At 41.6% G+C, this 17,393-nt stretch overlaps 2 protein-coding genes across 2 annotated transcripts in view; one reads left to right on the top strand and one right to left on the bottom strand.

Moving 5' to 3' along the window:
- Window positions 1-5,289, bottom strand: part of MBTD1 (mbt domain containing 1) — a 28,353-nt gene extending 23,064 nt beyond the window's left edge. Inside the window, exons 1-2 of the mRNA XM_026046779.1 lie at window positions 4,473-5,289; window positions 3,956-4,144 (exon numbers count right to left, since the gene is read on the bottom strand). The gene's annotated coding sequence lies outside the window, so the exon portion shown is untranslated. The remainder of the gene's footprint in view (window positions 1-3,955; window positions 4,145-4,472) is intronic.
- A 1,343-nt stretch (window positions 5,290-6,632) lies between these two features.
- On the top strand, window positions 6,633-14,573 carry UTP18 (UTP18, small subunit processome component). The gene is made up of 14 exons (XM_026046895.1): window positions 6,633-6,701; window positions 6,817-6,947; window positions 7,048-7,143; window positions 7,768-7,847; window positions 8,076-8,161; window positions 8,660-8,785; window positions 9,589-9,763; window positions 10,008-10,108; window positions 11,013-11,103; window positions 11,399-11,522; window positions 12,030-12,204; window positions 12,679-12,821; window positions 13,764-13,823; window positions 14,475-14,573. Coding segments are annotated over exons 2-13 (1,224 nt in total). The 5' UTR covers window positions 6,633-6,701; window positions 6,817-6,945; the 3' UTR covers window positions 13,789-13,823; window positions 14,475-14,573.
- Window positions 14,574-17,393: the final 2,820 nt, after the last annotated feature.

The raw sequence follows: 17,393 nt of genomic DNA, 5'->3' as shown, positions 1-17,393 counted from the left end.
AAAAAAAAAAAAAAAAAAAAAAAAAAAAAAAAAAAAAAAAAAGAAGAAAGCCTTTACCTCTACCTTTTTCCTCCCAAGGCTAGTTTTATTTAAAAGCCATTGTAGACAGAAAAATAATGTGATCAGAATTTTCCCTCTTAAATTGCCTTTGGATTCACAGCTTTGAAGATTTCATCACAATAATTCCCCAATCCCTTTCCTAGAGAGTGTATGCCTTAACATCCTTATTGTTGGATCTCATCCGAGCCTTTTTCTGCCATTCTGCCGTGCTCTCCCTTTATTACAATATTCTCTACTCTCCCTTGCAATCTGTCTAAATCCTATTAGAGGAGGATTTTCTCATAGTCAAATGGGAAACCTGATTTCCACACTGACCTATGCTGCTAGGAAGTCTTACCTGTCCTCTACTACCGATACTATAAGCCAACAAGATGCAGGATAAGTGACTTGTAGTTTAATTGACACACATGTGCACACACAAGTTGAGCACAGCATTGCCGTGGATAGAGCGTTCTGCTTCCAGTACCAGTAATTTACAGATGAGAACATGAGCCAGAAGGCCAGTTGGCTTCCTCCACATTTCATAAGCTCCATAATGTCTCACAGTATTTAACTTCCATTCATCAGAGGATACTGCCCCTGCTAAGCAATGAAATGCAATACTGTATTAAGCACCCAACACCAGAATTCCACAGCCCCTCCTACACTGTAAGGTTTGGGAGTCTTTAAATGCAATCACCTTCCTCATTCAGCTGAGTTATAGTTATTCTCCATGGTGAGTTATTCTCTATCTCACTGAGAGGAGGACTCAGCTCTTTGGAGGAAGCTGCAGCAGGAGGTAATTTGGGGAAATTCCCTTTCTTGCTGTAAACAAGAGAACTTTGCACCTTTGCCTCTGCTTTTTTAATGGCTTTTTTATTATTATGATTTTTAATGGTATTTAATATAACTGCTAAGCTTTATTTGCCAAAATGTCCACAAATGAGAAAAAAATATAAAAACACCTGAAAAATGGCAAATTAGACCTCTTTTATTAACTAATTCAAGCTACAAGTAACTCAGTAGCTCTGTTTATTGTTTTTTAATAAATACTGTAGCTTTATAAATGTTTTTTAAGCTCTTGCCAAAAAAAAAAAAGAAAGAAAAACAAAAAAAAAAAAAGAAAAAGAAAAAGAAAAAGAAAAAGAAAAACAAGTATGTTTACAGGACAACTTACTTTGGGCATTCTTCATGCTAATTCATAGTTAATATCCAAATTGTAATTCTTAGGCAATTACTCAAAATACATATTATGAAACTGGGGGGAAAAAAAAGGCCTAGTCCTGCAACAGAAAAAGATCCACTGAGTTTGAAATTATAAAGCACTTTGTGTGCAGAGCTAGGTGAAATTTAGGGAAGGTAACATGTAAACAAGTAAGCTGAAATTTTGCTAGAGCTGACCAAAACATTTCCAGTTTGCTAATAAACACTAGTAAGGCTCTTCCCTGCACAGATGGAAAAAGGGCATGGGTAGAAAGCAGCAAACGACTTTAATCTCTGACACTTTCTGCAAGAAGGAATCAAAATCCTACTGTACTCGCAATGCCCATCCAATGTTCAGAGCAGAAAAAAAGCAAGGGGTACAGCTCAAAGCTCGGGAACTGCACCCTATGCCAAAGGCAAGATAGGAAAAACCCACTCAAATATTTCGCTGCAGCGGGACCTGGTTCCCATGGAGTCCCTGGGGCTGCTGCCTCAAACAGAACCAAAACAGACAGGAGGCAGCTGCTGCTGCGGGAGCTGCAGCCTGCGGCCCCGCGCAGCTCGTACAAGCCATGTGCAGCAGCAAGCTGCCTTATCAGCTGGCTGGGAATCATTTGTCTCCCTGACATGGATGCATCTAAGCAGGGCACCTGCAGGACCTCTAGGAATGAAGCCTCAGAAGGGTCAGGCTGTTATGTACAAAACAGATGTCACAGCAAATTTTGAGACATGCTGCTCGTGAGAATGTAGCCCAATCCGCCCCTCCCCCCCCCAAAAGTTGCATAGTAGTTACAAGTATGAACATGGCCCATCAAAACCACAAAACTAGGGGGTTATGATTATTAGCAGGATGGGATTAAGCACAATTTTCAATTTATACGCTTTAATAATAACCATCTGCTACAGTTCCTTTAAAAAAACCCTTTCTTTTTCTCCTGCCAGAGACTAACAGTAGTAGTAACTTGCTCTAACAATTACATCACAGTAGGGTTCAATCCATACAATAATTCACAATGCAATGCAAAAAAACAAAAACAAACACAATGCTTTCTACTCTTCGAAGCAGGACTTAGCATTAAAACCACACTGAGGAGATTACCTTTCCCTCAGAGCTGAATCAGATCAGTGTTTGTCAATTAAGAGATGAAGAATTAGCATCCTGCCTGCTTGCAAAATATGCTTTGAGCAGGAGTCTGGCACATGGTACAAAATCTGCTATTATATTAAGAAAAAGTAACATACAAACAAACAATCCAGCCAAACTTTTAGGCATCCCAGCTAAGATTTATTTTCCTAATGAAAATACCAGTTACTCGACAGGAAACACTGCTACGCAGAGTAATAAAGTAGTGTAAATGGGACTGGCAGATAAGTCTATAGGTCTGCTTGCTTGGGGGGGCTTCTTGCATAGTTTTCTTTATTGAAGGGATGGGTGGAGAAAGGAACTCCTAAGAACTGCTTTCTTATTTTGCCCAACTCCCCATTTCCCAGTTCTTCCTCTCCCTGCTGTGAATACTTGGCAACAATGTATTTTTAAGAAATACTTTTAAGGCATTACACAAAGTAAATGAAAGGATAAAAGAATACAGTTAAGGAAGTGAGTTTCCCTAAAATCATGAAGGCAATTCTAAGCAGATATGAAAAATAAATTCTCATTTCTCCCTTAACATATAGCGTTGTACAGAGAGCTGAATTTGCTTAGTACATTATAGCAAATACTATTCGAGTGTAGCAATTACTCTGCCAGAATAAAAACTTGAACAAGTAGAATAAACAATGCATTGACAAAACATACACAAAAACAATTTAACGTTAATAAAATATCAAATACTTACTCAGAAAACTGCCTTAGTCTCTTGATGAAGCCTATGCTCAAGCTTTGACAAAACTTTCGAGAAAATGTTTTGAAGGGGAAAACTTATTAGAGAAGATACCAAGTTACACAGTAACTGAATTCCTCGCCTCCAAGTAGTGCATCTTTGCCAAAGGAGGCTGGTACAAAAGGGTCACAGGAAGGTTTAAACCTGCTCAAAATGCTATTACAATTTGGCAGTTGAATTCGAAAAGGCAGCAAATTAGAATTTTGACAAGATATAAGAGCAGCAGCTAAACAAAGGCCCTCCGGCACCTCTAAGGCAGACGACGCTCCCCTGGCTGTATCCGGAGCTGAGCCCAGGAACACGACAGAAGTGTGGACAGATGGCACTGGAGGCCAAGGGCAACCACGGGGTCACCACAAACTTCAAGTCAATTGTATGGGATAAGACACATTTACTTTAATTACATATCCTTATCAGTTCACACATTGCCCACTGTGTACTTCCAAGCTGATACTAAATTGGATACACAGCTTTTTTTATTTTTTTTTTCCTTACAGAAGTTCATTAGTGCTTTACACCACAAGTTTAGCTTCAGCTCTGGATTTCAGCACCAAGCCACTGAGACGACAGAACTACTTCATTAAAACTCTTCAGAAATTCATCTAGCCAAAATAACATAGTGCAGTAATACTAGCTTGCCCCTGTGGAACTGAAGAACTAATTGCATCGTATAGCATGAGAAAAAAAGGAAAATTCAAACATGGTACCAATTTAAAGGAAACATACTTTTAGTTTTCATTAAAAACAAACAAACAAAAAACCCCAGACCTAAACATCTTGGGATTCCTGGAAATCACAACCAACCAAACTTACTTTTTATAGAAGCAACTCACCTCTATCTGGAAATGGGCCTTCCACTCTTATTACAAGTAAAATCTCAGCTGGAAAATTACAGAAATGTTTTTTCCTGTCTCTTCATTTGCTATGTATGACAGCATTTTGTCTGAAGCCAGTTTCTGCTGTTTGCCAATGGTTTTGTCCATAGCCTCTTCCCCAGGGGGTTTCACACAAGAGGGGAGACTCTTTTACAAAAAAATATATCAAATTAGAAGGCAATTTGGAGGGGGGGAAGAGATGTAATATCTGAAATATTTGAGTTTTGAGAAAACTCAAAACCGATTACAAATTCCATTACGCTTCTACAAAGCCCTTACACACAGGAATATCTGGAAGACATGAAGCCTATAAGTCAAATACTTTATTTAAACAACATATTACTGTTTAAAATAAAAGAAAAGAAAATACACAAAAGAAAGACAAATCCCCAACCCCTGGAACATTCGAATTCTTTCTATGTACCCAGGACCAGATTCAGCAAAACATCACCGCACCCAGCACGTACTGACTTACCTGGGAAACGAAGGTATGCAGCAGCAGTTTGCAGGAGGTATCAAGAGCCTTGCAGAATCAAACCAAACTTTAAAAAGAAAGATGAAAGCCAAGGGAACTTTTGTGCTCACGTTCATCATTACCCACCACTGCCATGTGGTTCTTTTGGGACCCACAGCACACAGACCCCTCGGTTGCAGCCCAGGACCCCACTGCGCTGTGGCTGCACGCTCAGTACTAGGATTTAAACTGCTCTTTAGGGCAAGGGAGGACGTGGCCAGGTCCCTAGGCTGCCTGCGCTTCCCGAGACCATCGCTCCTCTCTTCCTCAGAAGGAGCCCTGGGCAGAAGCCGCTAGTGATGATCACCGACCTAACACACTGGCCTTTTGTTTCTCCTTAAGCCTATCGCCGTTTTAGGTCCCTTGTAATTTTCTGGGCTAGACTCTCTCTTCAACTTATTATTCCGTTCCTTATGGAACAAAATCAGGCCGCTATAAATAACTTTTTCAAAAAACGAAGTAAACAAATTAATGCAGCTTTCCGACCTGAAAAACAGCCTTGGTTTTAAACGGAGAGAACTTCCCTGCAGCTTGTAAAGCCGCAGCTGGCTTTCAAAGTGAAATAAAGGAATCACACGCACTTCCACCCACGTTTTTCGGTGTTATTCTAAAAGAATTACTTTTCCTCCATGCGGCAGCTTCCACCACAGTCAGGGGACGCTTTAGGAGCGGGTTGGTTTTGAAAGACACACGGGACAGGCTCCTTCCCACTAAAACACTCTCCCCGCCAACCTGAAAGCGAAACTGGCTCTGCGGGTTCGCCGCTCGCGTCCAGCGCGGAGCCAAAACCTCCACCGGCACCAAAACCGCGTTTAACGAACACGGGGAATCGGCGGGGCAGGCGGTGCGGGGGGCGGCAGCGGCCCCGGCGGCTGCTCCCAGGCGGCGGCGCCGGCGGCTCCCGGGGCGGCTCTCGGGGCAGCCGCATCACAACAAAGCGGCCGCCGCCTCCACGTGCCCACGAGCGGGTGACAGCGCCGCCCGCCGCGACCCCGCCACGAGACCCCCCTCCTTCCTCCTCGTCCTCCTCCTCCCGCCCCGCGGGGCCGGCGCCGCTCTCCTCCCACACAGGTGCCCGTGCCGGGAGCGCGCAGCCCAAGGGGCCGCTCCTCCCCGCGCAGCGCCCCCGTCCCGCCCGCCCGCCCCTCCGCCACTCACCCGCTCCTTTGTGCTTTCCATCAGGCCCTCATGGGCAGGAGGTGCCCGCCGCCTCTGCCCCCTCCCCGCGGCTCGGCCCCCTCCGCCTCCCCCTGCGAGGGGCCGGGCCCAGCGGGGGCAGGAGGCGGCCTGCAAAGTTCAGCCGCTCCCTCCGCCGCCCAAAGGAGCCCGACTCCCTGCGCCGGAACATCAACAACATTAGCATAACCGCACTGCGCACGCGCAGCGCCCGGCCCACCGCGCGCGCTCATTGGGCCCCCGCCTCTTTGGGGCGCCCTCGCTCGCCGTACCCCCCGCGGGCGGGACCATTACGCTGAGTTGGTGGGGGGGGTGTCTCCGCCGCACTGCGGCCCCCGCCCGAGCGGAAAGCGGTCCCGGGGAGGGGCTTGTTTTACCTTCGCGCGGGGGGTGAGGCGCGGGGGGGCGGCCTCGGGCTGCCGCGGAGGGGCGGGCTGTTGTCACACGGGGCATGGCACCCCCCTGTGGGTGCGATGGAGCGACCTGGCCTCGGCGCGCGTCACGTGCACGGCGCGGGGGGGGGGGGCAGCAGGAGGCAGGGAAGGCAAAGAAAGGAGGCCACGTGACACACCCTGAGGGCGGGGCGGGGCGGGTCACGCGGGCGGAGGAGGGGCGGCAGCGCGAGCCAATCGCGCGAGGGGCGGGTCAGGTGGGCTCCGCCCCCGCGTTCCGGTTCCGGCGCTGTGAGGAGCCATGGGGCGCGCGGTGGCGGCGCGCGCGGGGCCGCGGCGCCCCAAAATGGCGGCGAAGAAGCCGAAATCGGGGGTGGCGAAGCCGAAATCGGGGGTGGCGAAGCCGAAAATGAGGGTGGCGAAGCCGCAGCAGCCGCGCGCGGAGGAGAAGGCGATGGCGGCGGCGCGACAAGAGGCGGAGGAGGCGTCGCGCCGCGAGCGGCACTTGCGGGCGCTCGGCGGGGCATCGGGCGCGGAGCGGGCGCTGGAGGAGCTGGTGTTCGGCGACAGCCTGGCGGCCGAGGAGGACGAGCTGCTGCGGCGCCTCGCAGGGCCCCCGCCGGTAGGCCGGGCGTGGGGTGTGAGGGGAAGCCCCCCAGGGCCGCTCGCGCTTCCCATGTGGAAGAGCTCGGCCGGCTTTTCCGGCGGGATAACGCGGCCTGTCCGGTTCTTCTCAGCCTCATGCCACCGACGAGGGAAACTTTCTGAGGGACTCCAGCGACTCGGAAGTGGAGAATGAAGCGAAGGATGATTTCCTGCCGCCCAAGAAACCCGCCTGGGTGGATGAGGAGGATGAAGCTGAGGAAATGTAAGCTGGAAAACATAGATGGAGCTCAGGATGATGCCTGAAAGAACCAGCGTGAAAGACTTGAGTTTGTTCTCCATATTTTTTTTCTTTCTTTCCCTAGGATTGATATGACTCATAGGTATAAGAGAGATATGATGAAAAGTGATGCTGAGAAGATCCTTAGTAAGGAAAAACTTAAGCGAAGACTTCAGGAAGAGTGAGTTTCACTAACACTGCTGTAGATATGTTTGCTAAGATGAGATATTTGCATATGACACTCGAAGAACTCTTTATCTGCTGAATTTTTGGGCAGCTTATAGTTTCTAGCATTATTGGCTGTCTTGAAGTAACAAACAAACACTAAAACCAAAAGTTTGTGAATAAACTTTTCCACGTCTAATTTAGTACTTGTTTTAGTAGAGATATATCAACTTACCTCTTTTTTAGGGAGCTATATTCAAAAAAATGATAAAAGATAGTAACTCAGTGTAGTTGATTGTTTTCTGTTTAGTAGGGTATGTGAGGAAGAATGAGCTGGAATATGAACATACTCACCAGCACTGCTAGATGTGTGTGGGCTGTCTTGGTGTCAGCACACAACTCCAAAGAAGGGGACTGTCATGTTCTGCATGATTTGTGCTTTCCTTTCATGTTCTACAAATCCCAAAAATACATTAATATCCATATGAGTGAAACTGAGAGGGCAGGAAAAGCTTGTGTTGTGATTTTAAATGCACATAACCTCAATTGAATTGAGACTGACTGTCATGTAAGTGTTACCCCTAGAAGGAAGCAGTTTTCTCAGAAGTTCTTCTCCCTGTCTCCTCTTCTTTCTCGCTAGATTTCAGCGAGCTATGGGTGGAGTTCCTGCCTGGGCTGATAGAGAAAACAAGAAGAAAACCAGAAGGACTGCAAGTGATAGTAAAGAAACTCATTATATTTATTGAACTATATATTTAATGTATTTTTGTTTGTTTGGCAATTCGTAAAACCTTTTTTGATGTTTCTGTGCTGACAATAAGGTGATAAAATGCTGGATAAATCAGCTTATCCCTTCAGTGTGCTTCTGTTTCTATGGGGATTTTGTAGGATGTGATGTGTAGTCAAGTTTGTGAAATGAGTCTTTTCCGTGTGCTTTGTTTTAATTAGGGGATAGTGATGAAGATGATGATCTGCTATGCAGAACTGGAAATTTTATATCAAGTTCAGAGTCTCTGCCAAAAGGTACTATACAGGTAAAGGCAAGCCTACTTCTGCCATTTTTCCAACACCTACGGACGCTCTGCTGTATTGTGTCTGTTGGTGATAGTATGCATTTCTTGTTCTTTTTTTCCCCTGTAATTTGAAGGCCTAAGTATTTACTTCAGAGAAACTAGGAAGGATGATATTTTCTCACAACTCTGAAGCTACTGAAATGGTCTTTGGTACAGTGAGAAATGCCTGCTTGATTTGACAGACTTGAGTTTCATATAGTATCTGGTCTGTGTTCTAGATTAATTGAAACTTAACTAATTTTATATCGGCTGCATTGATTTGGAAGTCAGTAGAAAAACTAATTAGCTTCCTATGTCTGTGTTACCGAAGCACCCTCTCTGACGTGTTATATATTTTGTTTGTGCAAGTTATCGAAAAAGTCAGCCTATGTGCAAGGCCTTTTAGGAGCAATTAAATTGGTTGACTACTCATCAGTATAAGCAAATATGTTATTTTTAACTGTTTGATCTGCATTGTAGGTGAAAGTCTGCTTGCCTGCTAATCAGGAACGTCTCTCTGGTGGAAGACTGTCAACAGTGCAGTTCCATCCTTCTGCTCAGGTCATCCTCACTGCTGGCCTTGATCGATGTGTGTCACTGTTTCAGGTGCGAAATTTCAATATATGCAATGAAACTAACAACTGACTTTTTAAAAATAGCTTGGGTGGGGTGAATTTGCTATTTTTGTCCTCCCTTCCTGTGATGACATATCCATGTTACAGGGATTGTGAAGTTTTTGTGTCTACACAATTTGTTTCGTTGAAATTTTACTCTAACAAAATTCCTTCATTTGTGACTTTATGCTAACTGCTCTTGGAGTATAGGTCAATTGTTTCTGTCCAGGGTTTTAGTGAAGGCTTTTTTTCATTAGTATGTTTGGTTTCAAGGTCTATAGTGACCAAGACTGAGATTTTTCTTCTTCTCTTTTGTTTGAAAAGGTAGTAGTATGAGGAACAATAATAGTTTTAAATGGAAGTCAAATGCTCAAAACATTTGGGGCAGTGGGAAAGGTCTGGAGACTGTCATGCGGCAGGGCTGCTGGTCCTCAGACTTTTCTGTTCTGTTGCTCTGAAATATAAATCTCTGTTCAGGGACCTGTGAAATGGCCAAAGGGACAAGTCAGGCTTGAGTTACAGGGCTGTAAGAAAGAACAATGCAAAGCAAATGATGCCATATGGGAATGCACAATAAAAATGACATGAAGGGTGAGAGATTTGGAGTGTATCCAAGGAAGACAGAGGACAATGAGAGCCAAGTTGTTTGTAGACTGGGAAGATATGGAAAGATAAATGCTTAAAAATAGTCTACTATTTACTGTTTCAGTCTCTTGTACTGGCTAGTCAAGGTTAATCTTGTATGTAAAATTATTTTATATGCTCCTTAATGTGACAATCTGTTTTCTTTTCAAGGTTGATGGTATAAAGAATCCAAAAATACAGAGCATCTATTTAGAGGGTTTTCCGATCCATAAGGCTTGTTTCAGTGCTGATGGAGAACAAGTTATAGCAACTGGTACCCACCATAAAACGTTCTATGTGTATGACATGATGGGTGGAAGTATAATTCCTGTACATCAAGTAAGAGGTATGCTTAAGTGTTAGCACTTTGAGAAGCTGAAAATAGTTGAAATTGCCCCGAGTAGAGCTGGCATATAAATTAACTTAAAGAAAATGTGTTTAATTTTAGTTTACGTAGTTGTTACATGGACTTCAAGTTAAGTTGTAGAGTTGAAATGAGGTCAGGTCTTACTCATACTCATTATGAAGTTTGAAAGTTGAAGCAAAAGAATAAGTCATGCCAACGTGAGATTCTGAATCTCTTTTTAAAGGTATGGAAGAAAGATTTGTTCGGGATTTTGAAGTGTCTCCGGATGGATCATTAATGCTTCTTACTGGAACTTCAGGTTATCTTCACTTGCTATCAATGAAGGTAAGGTTTCTTTATCATGATTCTCTTGGTGATGTTCTCTTGGTACCCTTTGCTACCTGAATTCTGCTTACCTTTAATCTGAAAAGTCATTGGACTTTTGGGTTAAAATAAAAATATGATATGTACTGTCAGCTTCAGAAAATGATTTTTGGATATTTGAAAATGTGATGGGACTGGTGCTGGGTCTAAAGCCAGGGATACCTAGGCATTTTAAGCTAGCATTAGGAAAATCATGTCTGTTTCACCTAGTGCACACTGTGCTGAGAAAAAATGGCCCCAGTTTGGAAACAGAGTGTTAAGAGTGGGAGAAAAGAGACTGCTTTTCTTGGGAGTTATGAGAGTTTAGGTCTGCCTGGTTCATAAAGCATGCAATTTCCTATGATTCATAAAACATACAGGCTTTCTTCTTTTCAGATTTAAATTTTTGCTTGGTAATCACTGGATTTATTTCAAGTTTTCCCTAGAAAAAGTCTCTTGTCAAAAAGTATTCAGTTCTGTTATGTAATAGGGATCCCCCAGTGAGAGAACCTATGAGCCTTTGGTGAGCTAGCTGTAGTTATAAAAGGAGATGTATGCGGTGTGTAGGTAACTTGGGTCTGAAGGAGTCTTAATGCTGTTCTTTATTGCCAGTTTAGCAACAAGTTTCGTGGGAGAGGAGTACAAAAGCAGTGTTCTTGCTGAGTATTTCTGTACATGTCACAGCACATCTGTGAGCATGAAGTATTCCTTGAGTGCTCCATTTTAAGCCATGACTTTTAACTTCTATGCAGTTAAAAGGAAAGGAAGGGGTAATAGAATTCTTACATGTCTTGCAACTCCTGAGGTACAATTATTGAACACTTCAGTCAAGAAGATGTTAAAACTGAAAGAATCTTTAATTCACTGCTGTAAATTTTTCTTATAGACAAAGGAACTGATCAGCACTATGAAAGCTAATGGAAGGTGCACTGCATCTGCTTTCACTCCAGACAGTAGCAAAATATATACGTATTCAAGTAAGTGTTCTTGTTAGCACTAATCTAAAGGACATTTTAATCACAGACCTCTTTACAAAGCAGTCAGTGCTTTACAAAATGAATTAAGACTATGATACTATCTGATCTAAAAGTGGTTATGTGTGAAGACGTATGCTTTATGCTTTAGTATGCTTTTTGTTTAATACCTTGTATTTCACATTTGTGAACACATTCTTTTTTTTTTTTTTTTTTTCCCTGAAACCAAACAAAATCTGCACATCACTGATCTGTGTATGTGGCTTGTACATAATTATCTACTTTACCTCAAAACCAGAGGAAGGTGAAGTTTTCATTTGGGATGTGAAAAGCAGGAAATGTCTACACAAATTTGAAGATGAAGGCTCTTTGGGAGGCAAGTGTATTGCTGTTTCAAGAAATAACCAGTATGTGGCATGTGGGTAAGTTACTAAACCAGGTGTAACTTCTTAATGTCTTGTTCTGTAGCTTTTCAGAAAACTGTTGTGGCTGGTAAGAGTGCAGAGCGTGGAATAAGTTGAGCTGTAATGAGGATAGAGTAGAGCTTTAGTTCATTCAATCATTGATATTAATTCTTATTGTTTTTAATTAATTGTATATTTTATTGTAGTAGTTTGTCCACTAGAAAAAAAAAATCGTAATGGGTGTTTTAACCTCTGTATGTTCCAAAGTTTTAGTTGCAAAAAAATTGGTCTACCAAGATGACCTTGGTAAAAACATATCTTTATATTCCAAATTTATATGAAAATTTTCTTTATATGAAAAGAACATTAATTTTAACACAAATTTTCTGTTTGTGGTATACAAAGTCTGTTGGGAATGTGATGAGTTTTTATTTGTTTTGTTCTTGGTGGTAGCTGTAAATAACAAGGTAATGTGTGCTATAAATGCACTTTTTGATATTCCCAATATTAATGTATCCTCTTCAGCTCAACTTCAGGAGTTGTGAACTTGTATACGACTGAAGTGTGTCTCAGAGAAAAGAATCCTAAACCAGTTAAAGCTATAATGAACCTAGTTACAGCTGCAACTTCTGTGACCTTCAATCCCACAACAGAAATTTTGGCAGTGGCTTCCAAAGAAGTTGATGAGGCTGTCAAACTGGTATGTTGAGTTTTGTTTAGTGCAAGCTTCTTCTATTTGAAAAAAATATATATTCTTAGTGACGTAAAGATAGTAGGCAGATAGCATACACTGCAAAAATGTCAGCTAGGCCAAGCAGATCAGAACATGTGCAAATGCTGTATATCTGTAAAAGAGCACTGTTTTTCTTGAAGTTAAGATAACATCTAGTTCAATTCTTAATCCTATTCTTTTTTAAAATGGTCTTTTTCACTGTGGTAGATATGACTTTGCCTGTAACAAATGGAATTTTCAGTACCTCTTGTCAGAACTCCGGCCAGCATTGGGACTACTGAGTAAAACTGATGGGAAACTTTGATAAACTGCTTAATGTTAAAGTGACTAGCACTGCAGTGTGTTCCCAATATTCAATATTTGAACTTAATATGGAGCTTGTATTATTTGGATTTTTTGTTGTTTTTCTATAGTTATAACTAATTATAACTCTCTTAATAGGTGCACATTCCTTCATATACTGTATTCTCAAACTTCCCAATGTTCAGAAGAAAGATAATTTATCTTGCTCAATCAATGGACTTTTCTCCCAGGAGTGGCTTTTTTTCTATAGCAAATAATAAAGGCCGAGCTTTATTGTATAGGTATGTATTAAGTTAATTCCAGTGATGATTGGAGGGTTTTTTTGTGTGTTAAAGTGATAGAGTAATTGTTAATGGAGGACGTTTGGTGACTTGATCTTAGTTTGACCTGATGTCTTAATTACTTTGGGATCCAGCTTCCTGTTCTGGAGTAAGAGCTTTTATTGGATTATAAATTGTATGTTACTTCAGACATCCCTATGAAAACTCTCCTTGTCCTTGAACATAATTGGGACAGAAAAAGCTAGATACAAGGTGTCTGTCCCCAACTCCCTTCCCCTTGAAAGTTATGCTTGTGTATGAATTCCATATCCAGCAGGGGTTTGTTCTGAGTGAAAAGCCTGATAATAGTATCTTTAGTGCTCTGGTTCAATGGGATTTGAAGGTTTCCTGCACATGCTGGATGGCTTGCATGTCAGATTTCTTGGTTTATTTGGAGATTGCATAGCAATAAATGTATTAATCTTCTTGCAGGTTAAAGTTTGTGTAAAAGAATCTTTTTGTGGGGAACATGAGACATATCAATGACTGTCTTCTATTTTTGCATAGATTTAAATTCTTCCCTTCTGTGAGAAGTGGAATTAGCTCGGATCATGATATATTTCTTTACGCTAAGTTATTTGACTTTGTGATACCTTAGAAACTTCATGTTTTTCATGTTTTAAATGTGTGTAGTAAATCAGACTTATGAAGTCTGACAGGGAGAGCTTTCTTAAAGCTTTAAGGCTTTCTACGTCAATAAATCTTAAGTTTCTCTTATTTGCAGTGCATTCGGTAACAACACAATGTAAATCCAGCATGTGGATGATTGCTTTCTTTTCCTCTGCACGTATTTCAGATTAGCTGAGAACTCCAAGGATGGCACTACTAGACACTTTGGTGGACTTTAGTTAGCAGGTTTTTCCAAAGTTACGTATGCCTCGACTTCGTTCTGTTTTCTTTTAGGCTGAAACATTATTCAGATTTTTAGAAGAAGACGGAGGAGAGAATGTGCAAGTCGTTCAGGTATAAGTAACAGGAAAACTGACAAATTTATTCCAAGGAACCTTGCTTTAATTTTGGTGGTATCAAGAGGTTATTTTTTGCTGTGTGATCTGAAACTGTCCTATGTAGATAAATTGTACACACTGGCTTCATATAAAGGGCAGACAAGCTAAACTTTTATAAGAGTTTCCATAGAAATGTGGATAAGATTCAGGATTGCCTTGTTGATCTCTGTTCTTCGTTCAGACTGCTCCTCTGTGTGCTGCCTTTGTATTCCCCCAGGGAGAGGGTAGTTCACCTAGACTTCTCTCCAGTTCTGTCAACAGTTTAAAAAACCTGGATATACTTAAGCCAGAAAACTGTGTCAGTGACAATGAACTAGTGGTAGGCTAAGTTGTAAGCTTAGATTGCATAAGTTTGGAGCATGGCCTGTGTGCAGGAAAGGAATCGATTGTACATTTAAAAGCCTTTCATGGAAAAGAGCCGAGTCGAGTAGTTAAGTAGCTAATGTCTAAAACTGAAGTAATCTAAGTTTTGTCAATGATACAATATTAATTTTTGACCCAAAAAGCTTTATGATTGGCAGCTCAACTGCCAATCATTTTATCACTTTTGCACTGGCTAAATGTTCTGAAGGTTTTAATGAAATCCTCTTGTCTGATCTTTCCCCAGCTATAACCTGTGACTACATGTACACCGATAAAATTCAGCAAGGGTTTTTTGCAAACTTTTATACAGAAGCTAAAAAATATTAACAAAGCATCTCTTTTGTGAATACTGTTACTTAATAAATGTATCTGATAACAATTTTCCACTGAACTTGTTTCATTCTTTTCAAAGTTGTGTGTAAGCAAATCACTGACTAGGTTTCCAGTGTCCGTCTTCAAGAAATGCTTAAATTTCTCTCGTTGTTCTGAGAACATGAAGTATTCTAATGCTGACACGGAAAACGCTGGCTGTACTTCCATTCAATGTGTTGAATTTTTACATCTTACACCAAGAGTGTTAACTTTGGCTTATGGTTTCATGAATGTTCTCCCCAAGAAAATTTGTCACCAACCATTTTCTTTTGAGAGTGGGTAAGAAGCTAACAGTGGGACCTCCAATTACTGTCAAGATTGCTTCTAAGCAGATTTTAATTCTAAAAGGAGACACACACTGCTTACACGACTGGTTTTAATATAGCAACGACTGAGACCACCAAAGGCAAGATGTCAGGTAGGAAAACCTTCTAGGAAATGCTTATCAAAACAATTCCTCACCCGTCTCTTATAGTATTTAGGCTGATTGCTGCCAAAAGTGTTCTTCAGAAACCCCACTCATTTTGCACCCCCTTTCCTCTGACATTATCATTGCAGGAATCATTACCCTTTCCAAAATCTTACAAACTGACAGGGAGCAAGGAGTGAAACACAGGTATTATCATTTAGTAGGAGTTTTTCAAAGCTCCCATATCACTTTTCTTCAACTGGAAGAAGCTACTTAATAAAAATACCAATACCATCTTCCCCCCCTGCCTAGCATTTTCCACCCCACCCCACCCCACCCCGCTCTCTTCCTTCCCTGAAGATGAGAGGAGGGGAGAAAGCAGGAATGAGGAAGGGGAAAATAAACAAAAGATGCCCTAGCTCCATTTTATCCTTTCTCCAAAGGACATCTATACTAATATATTTAGGATACTTATTTGCAGTGGAATCACCAGACTCTTTAATTAGAAGTTGTTGTGTGGTTTCATCTCTCTGAATAACTCAGCTCTTTCTCAGTTTGCCAGATGTCGAGTATACTTAAGTTTCTGAACTGTTCAATTCTGTCTTCTTAGCATGGCTCCTGGCACTGCTAAGCTGAAGTTTTTAATGAATTATTTCTCTGCTTTTCTTCTCTTCCATTCTTTGCAAAATAAATTTTATTGATGTAACCTATTAAATTTTTATTACCATAGTCTTTCCTCCTCCAGGCTGTCATCTAGTCAGATTCTGCAAGCTGAAGCAAGTTAGTCTAGTTAGTGCTTAGAGAGGAAACCTCCAAGAAAGAAAATTGACTAGCTGTTGGTGCAGAATTGGTTAGAGGATGATGCTCTTAGTTTTGCTGCCAAGTCAGTCTTAAAATGAAAAGAGGAAAGTGCTGATGTTGTTGACCCTGCTACAGATGCCTGAAGAAATTCACATATTCTTCAGAGCCACTCTTGAGTCTGAGCTCTGGTTTGGATATAATAAATGCAACAAACGTAAGCAGGTAAAACTGCTTGTAGATGCGGTGTGGGAAAGAGAACTAGGTTAGTGCAATGTTTTTGAGTTTGCTATTTGAAGCCGCACCTGTTTGAGAGGTGGGTTTGGGGCGAGGTTCAGTTTAGCGGAGGAATGACTTCTGCCTCCAAAAGGTTTACAAGATTTGTGTTTTTTTCAAGAGTCAGTCTGGCACTGTGTTTTCATCTTTAGTCATTCCGAGTTGGTAAGTTTATCTAGTCTGCTGTTCAGCTGCGTGGGTAAAGCTCTAAAGTCATTTGAAGAATATGGAGAGGGTTTAAAAAATGTAACGATCTTCTAAAAATTTTAAATGAGCAGGTTTCATGACCCAGCAAATTAATTCAGAGAGAATCAAGTGATGCATGGCAGAGGTAAGACATCTGATGAACAGCTCCAGTACAGAAGGGCAAATGATGTCAGCTTCATTTGAAAGTAATTGTTTTTGTACCTGGCTAGCATATTAACTACAATAACCTGACATTACAATAATCTACCACCACAATGTGTCCCTCAGTACAAATGGGCAGTGAAAGCAGATATTTTAATGTTCAACCAGCAGTATTTCAGCAGCATTTAATTAATTTGAATGTAAATATATCTAATTGAGAGATAAAACCACTGTAAAGCAGAACTGCTGGTCTGCAACTCGTTCCTGAATTGGAAAGTGTCAATTTATATCTGTACCAGACACACCTACATTAGAGGTAAGGTGTGGACTGTCTAATTTTTAATCTTCTACACCAGTTCCTAGTTGGCAGACATAAAATAATCACTGTCTGATGGCTGCTTACTCTAATCTGCAAAATAATCTGTGGCTTTTCTGTAGTTCTTTGGTAGACAGGTATACTTATCAGCCAAGAAATGATCACCAGATTTAGCACTAATTAGCTGCCTTGCTAGCAATCTCTGGCCAGAGACAGATGTTAAAATATCCATTTATCCACGGAGATTACTCTTCTTCTGCCTTGTACTTCATTGTCATTGACATCTGTACACTGTGAAGGTTAAAATTAAGGCTCCTTTATTAGGTTTCTCTTAAAAAGTGTAATGAATGGCACAAGGTGCAAGACAGTGGAGCATCAAACACAGTCTTTTTAGAGCAGATATGGGTGGCCAGGAATGGGTAACACCTGGTTGTCACCTCTTTGTTTTCCAGTAAAGGTTTTTTACAAGCGCTAAATACTATATATTTTTATGATGTCTTGTGGATAACTAGTGCACAGCACATCAGACTGATCATTTGCAGGTGGGTCATTTTCAGTCGGGAAGGTGCAGATGATTTTAAACCTCTGAAGAATCTGTTATGCCAAACCTTGTGAGAAGCTCTTTGTAATCATGCTGCCATAAA

The sequence above is a fragment of the Nothoprocta perdicaria genome, unplaced genomic scaffold (assembly GCF_003342845.1).
Source record: "Nothoprocta perdicaria isolate Ctin4 unplaced genomic scaffold, notPer1 scaffold_46, whole genome shotgun sequence".
In the NCBI taxonomy this organism is placed as follows: domain Eukaryota; kingdom Metazoa; phylum Chordata; class Aves; order Tinamiformes; family Tinamidae; genus Nothoprocta; species Nothoprocta perdicaria.
This window is presented reverse-complemented; position numbering and strand designations above follow the sequence as displayed.

What these genes read in the sequence shown, in the direction of transcription:
- UTP18 (XM_026046895.1), top strand. An exon ending in CAAAATATATACGTATTCAA is followed by an intron (nt 11,104 to 11,398) that starts GTAAGTGTTCTT and finishes CCTCAAAACCAG; the next exon opens with AGGAAGGTGAAGTTTTCATT. An exon ending in TTGATGAGGCTGTCAAACTG is followed by an intron (nt 12,205 to 12,678) that starts GTATGTTGAGTT and finishes CTCTCTTAATAG; the next exon opens with GTGCACATTCCTTCATATAC.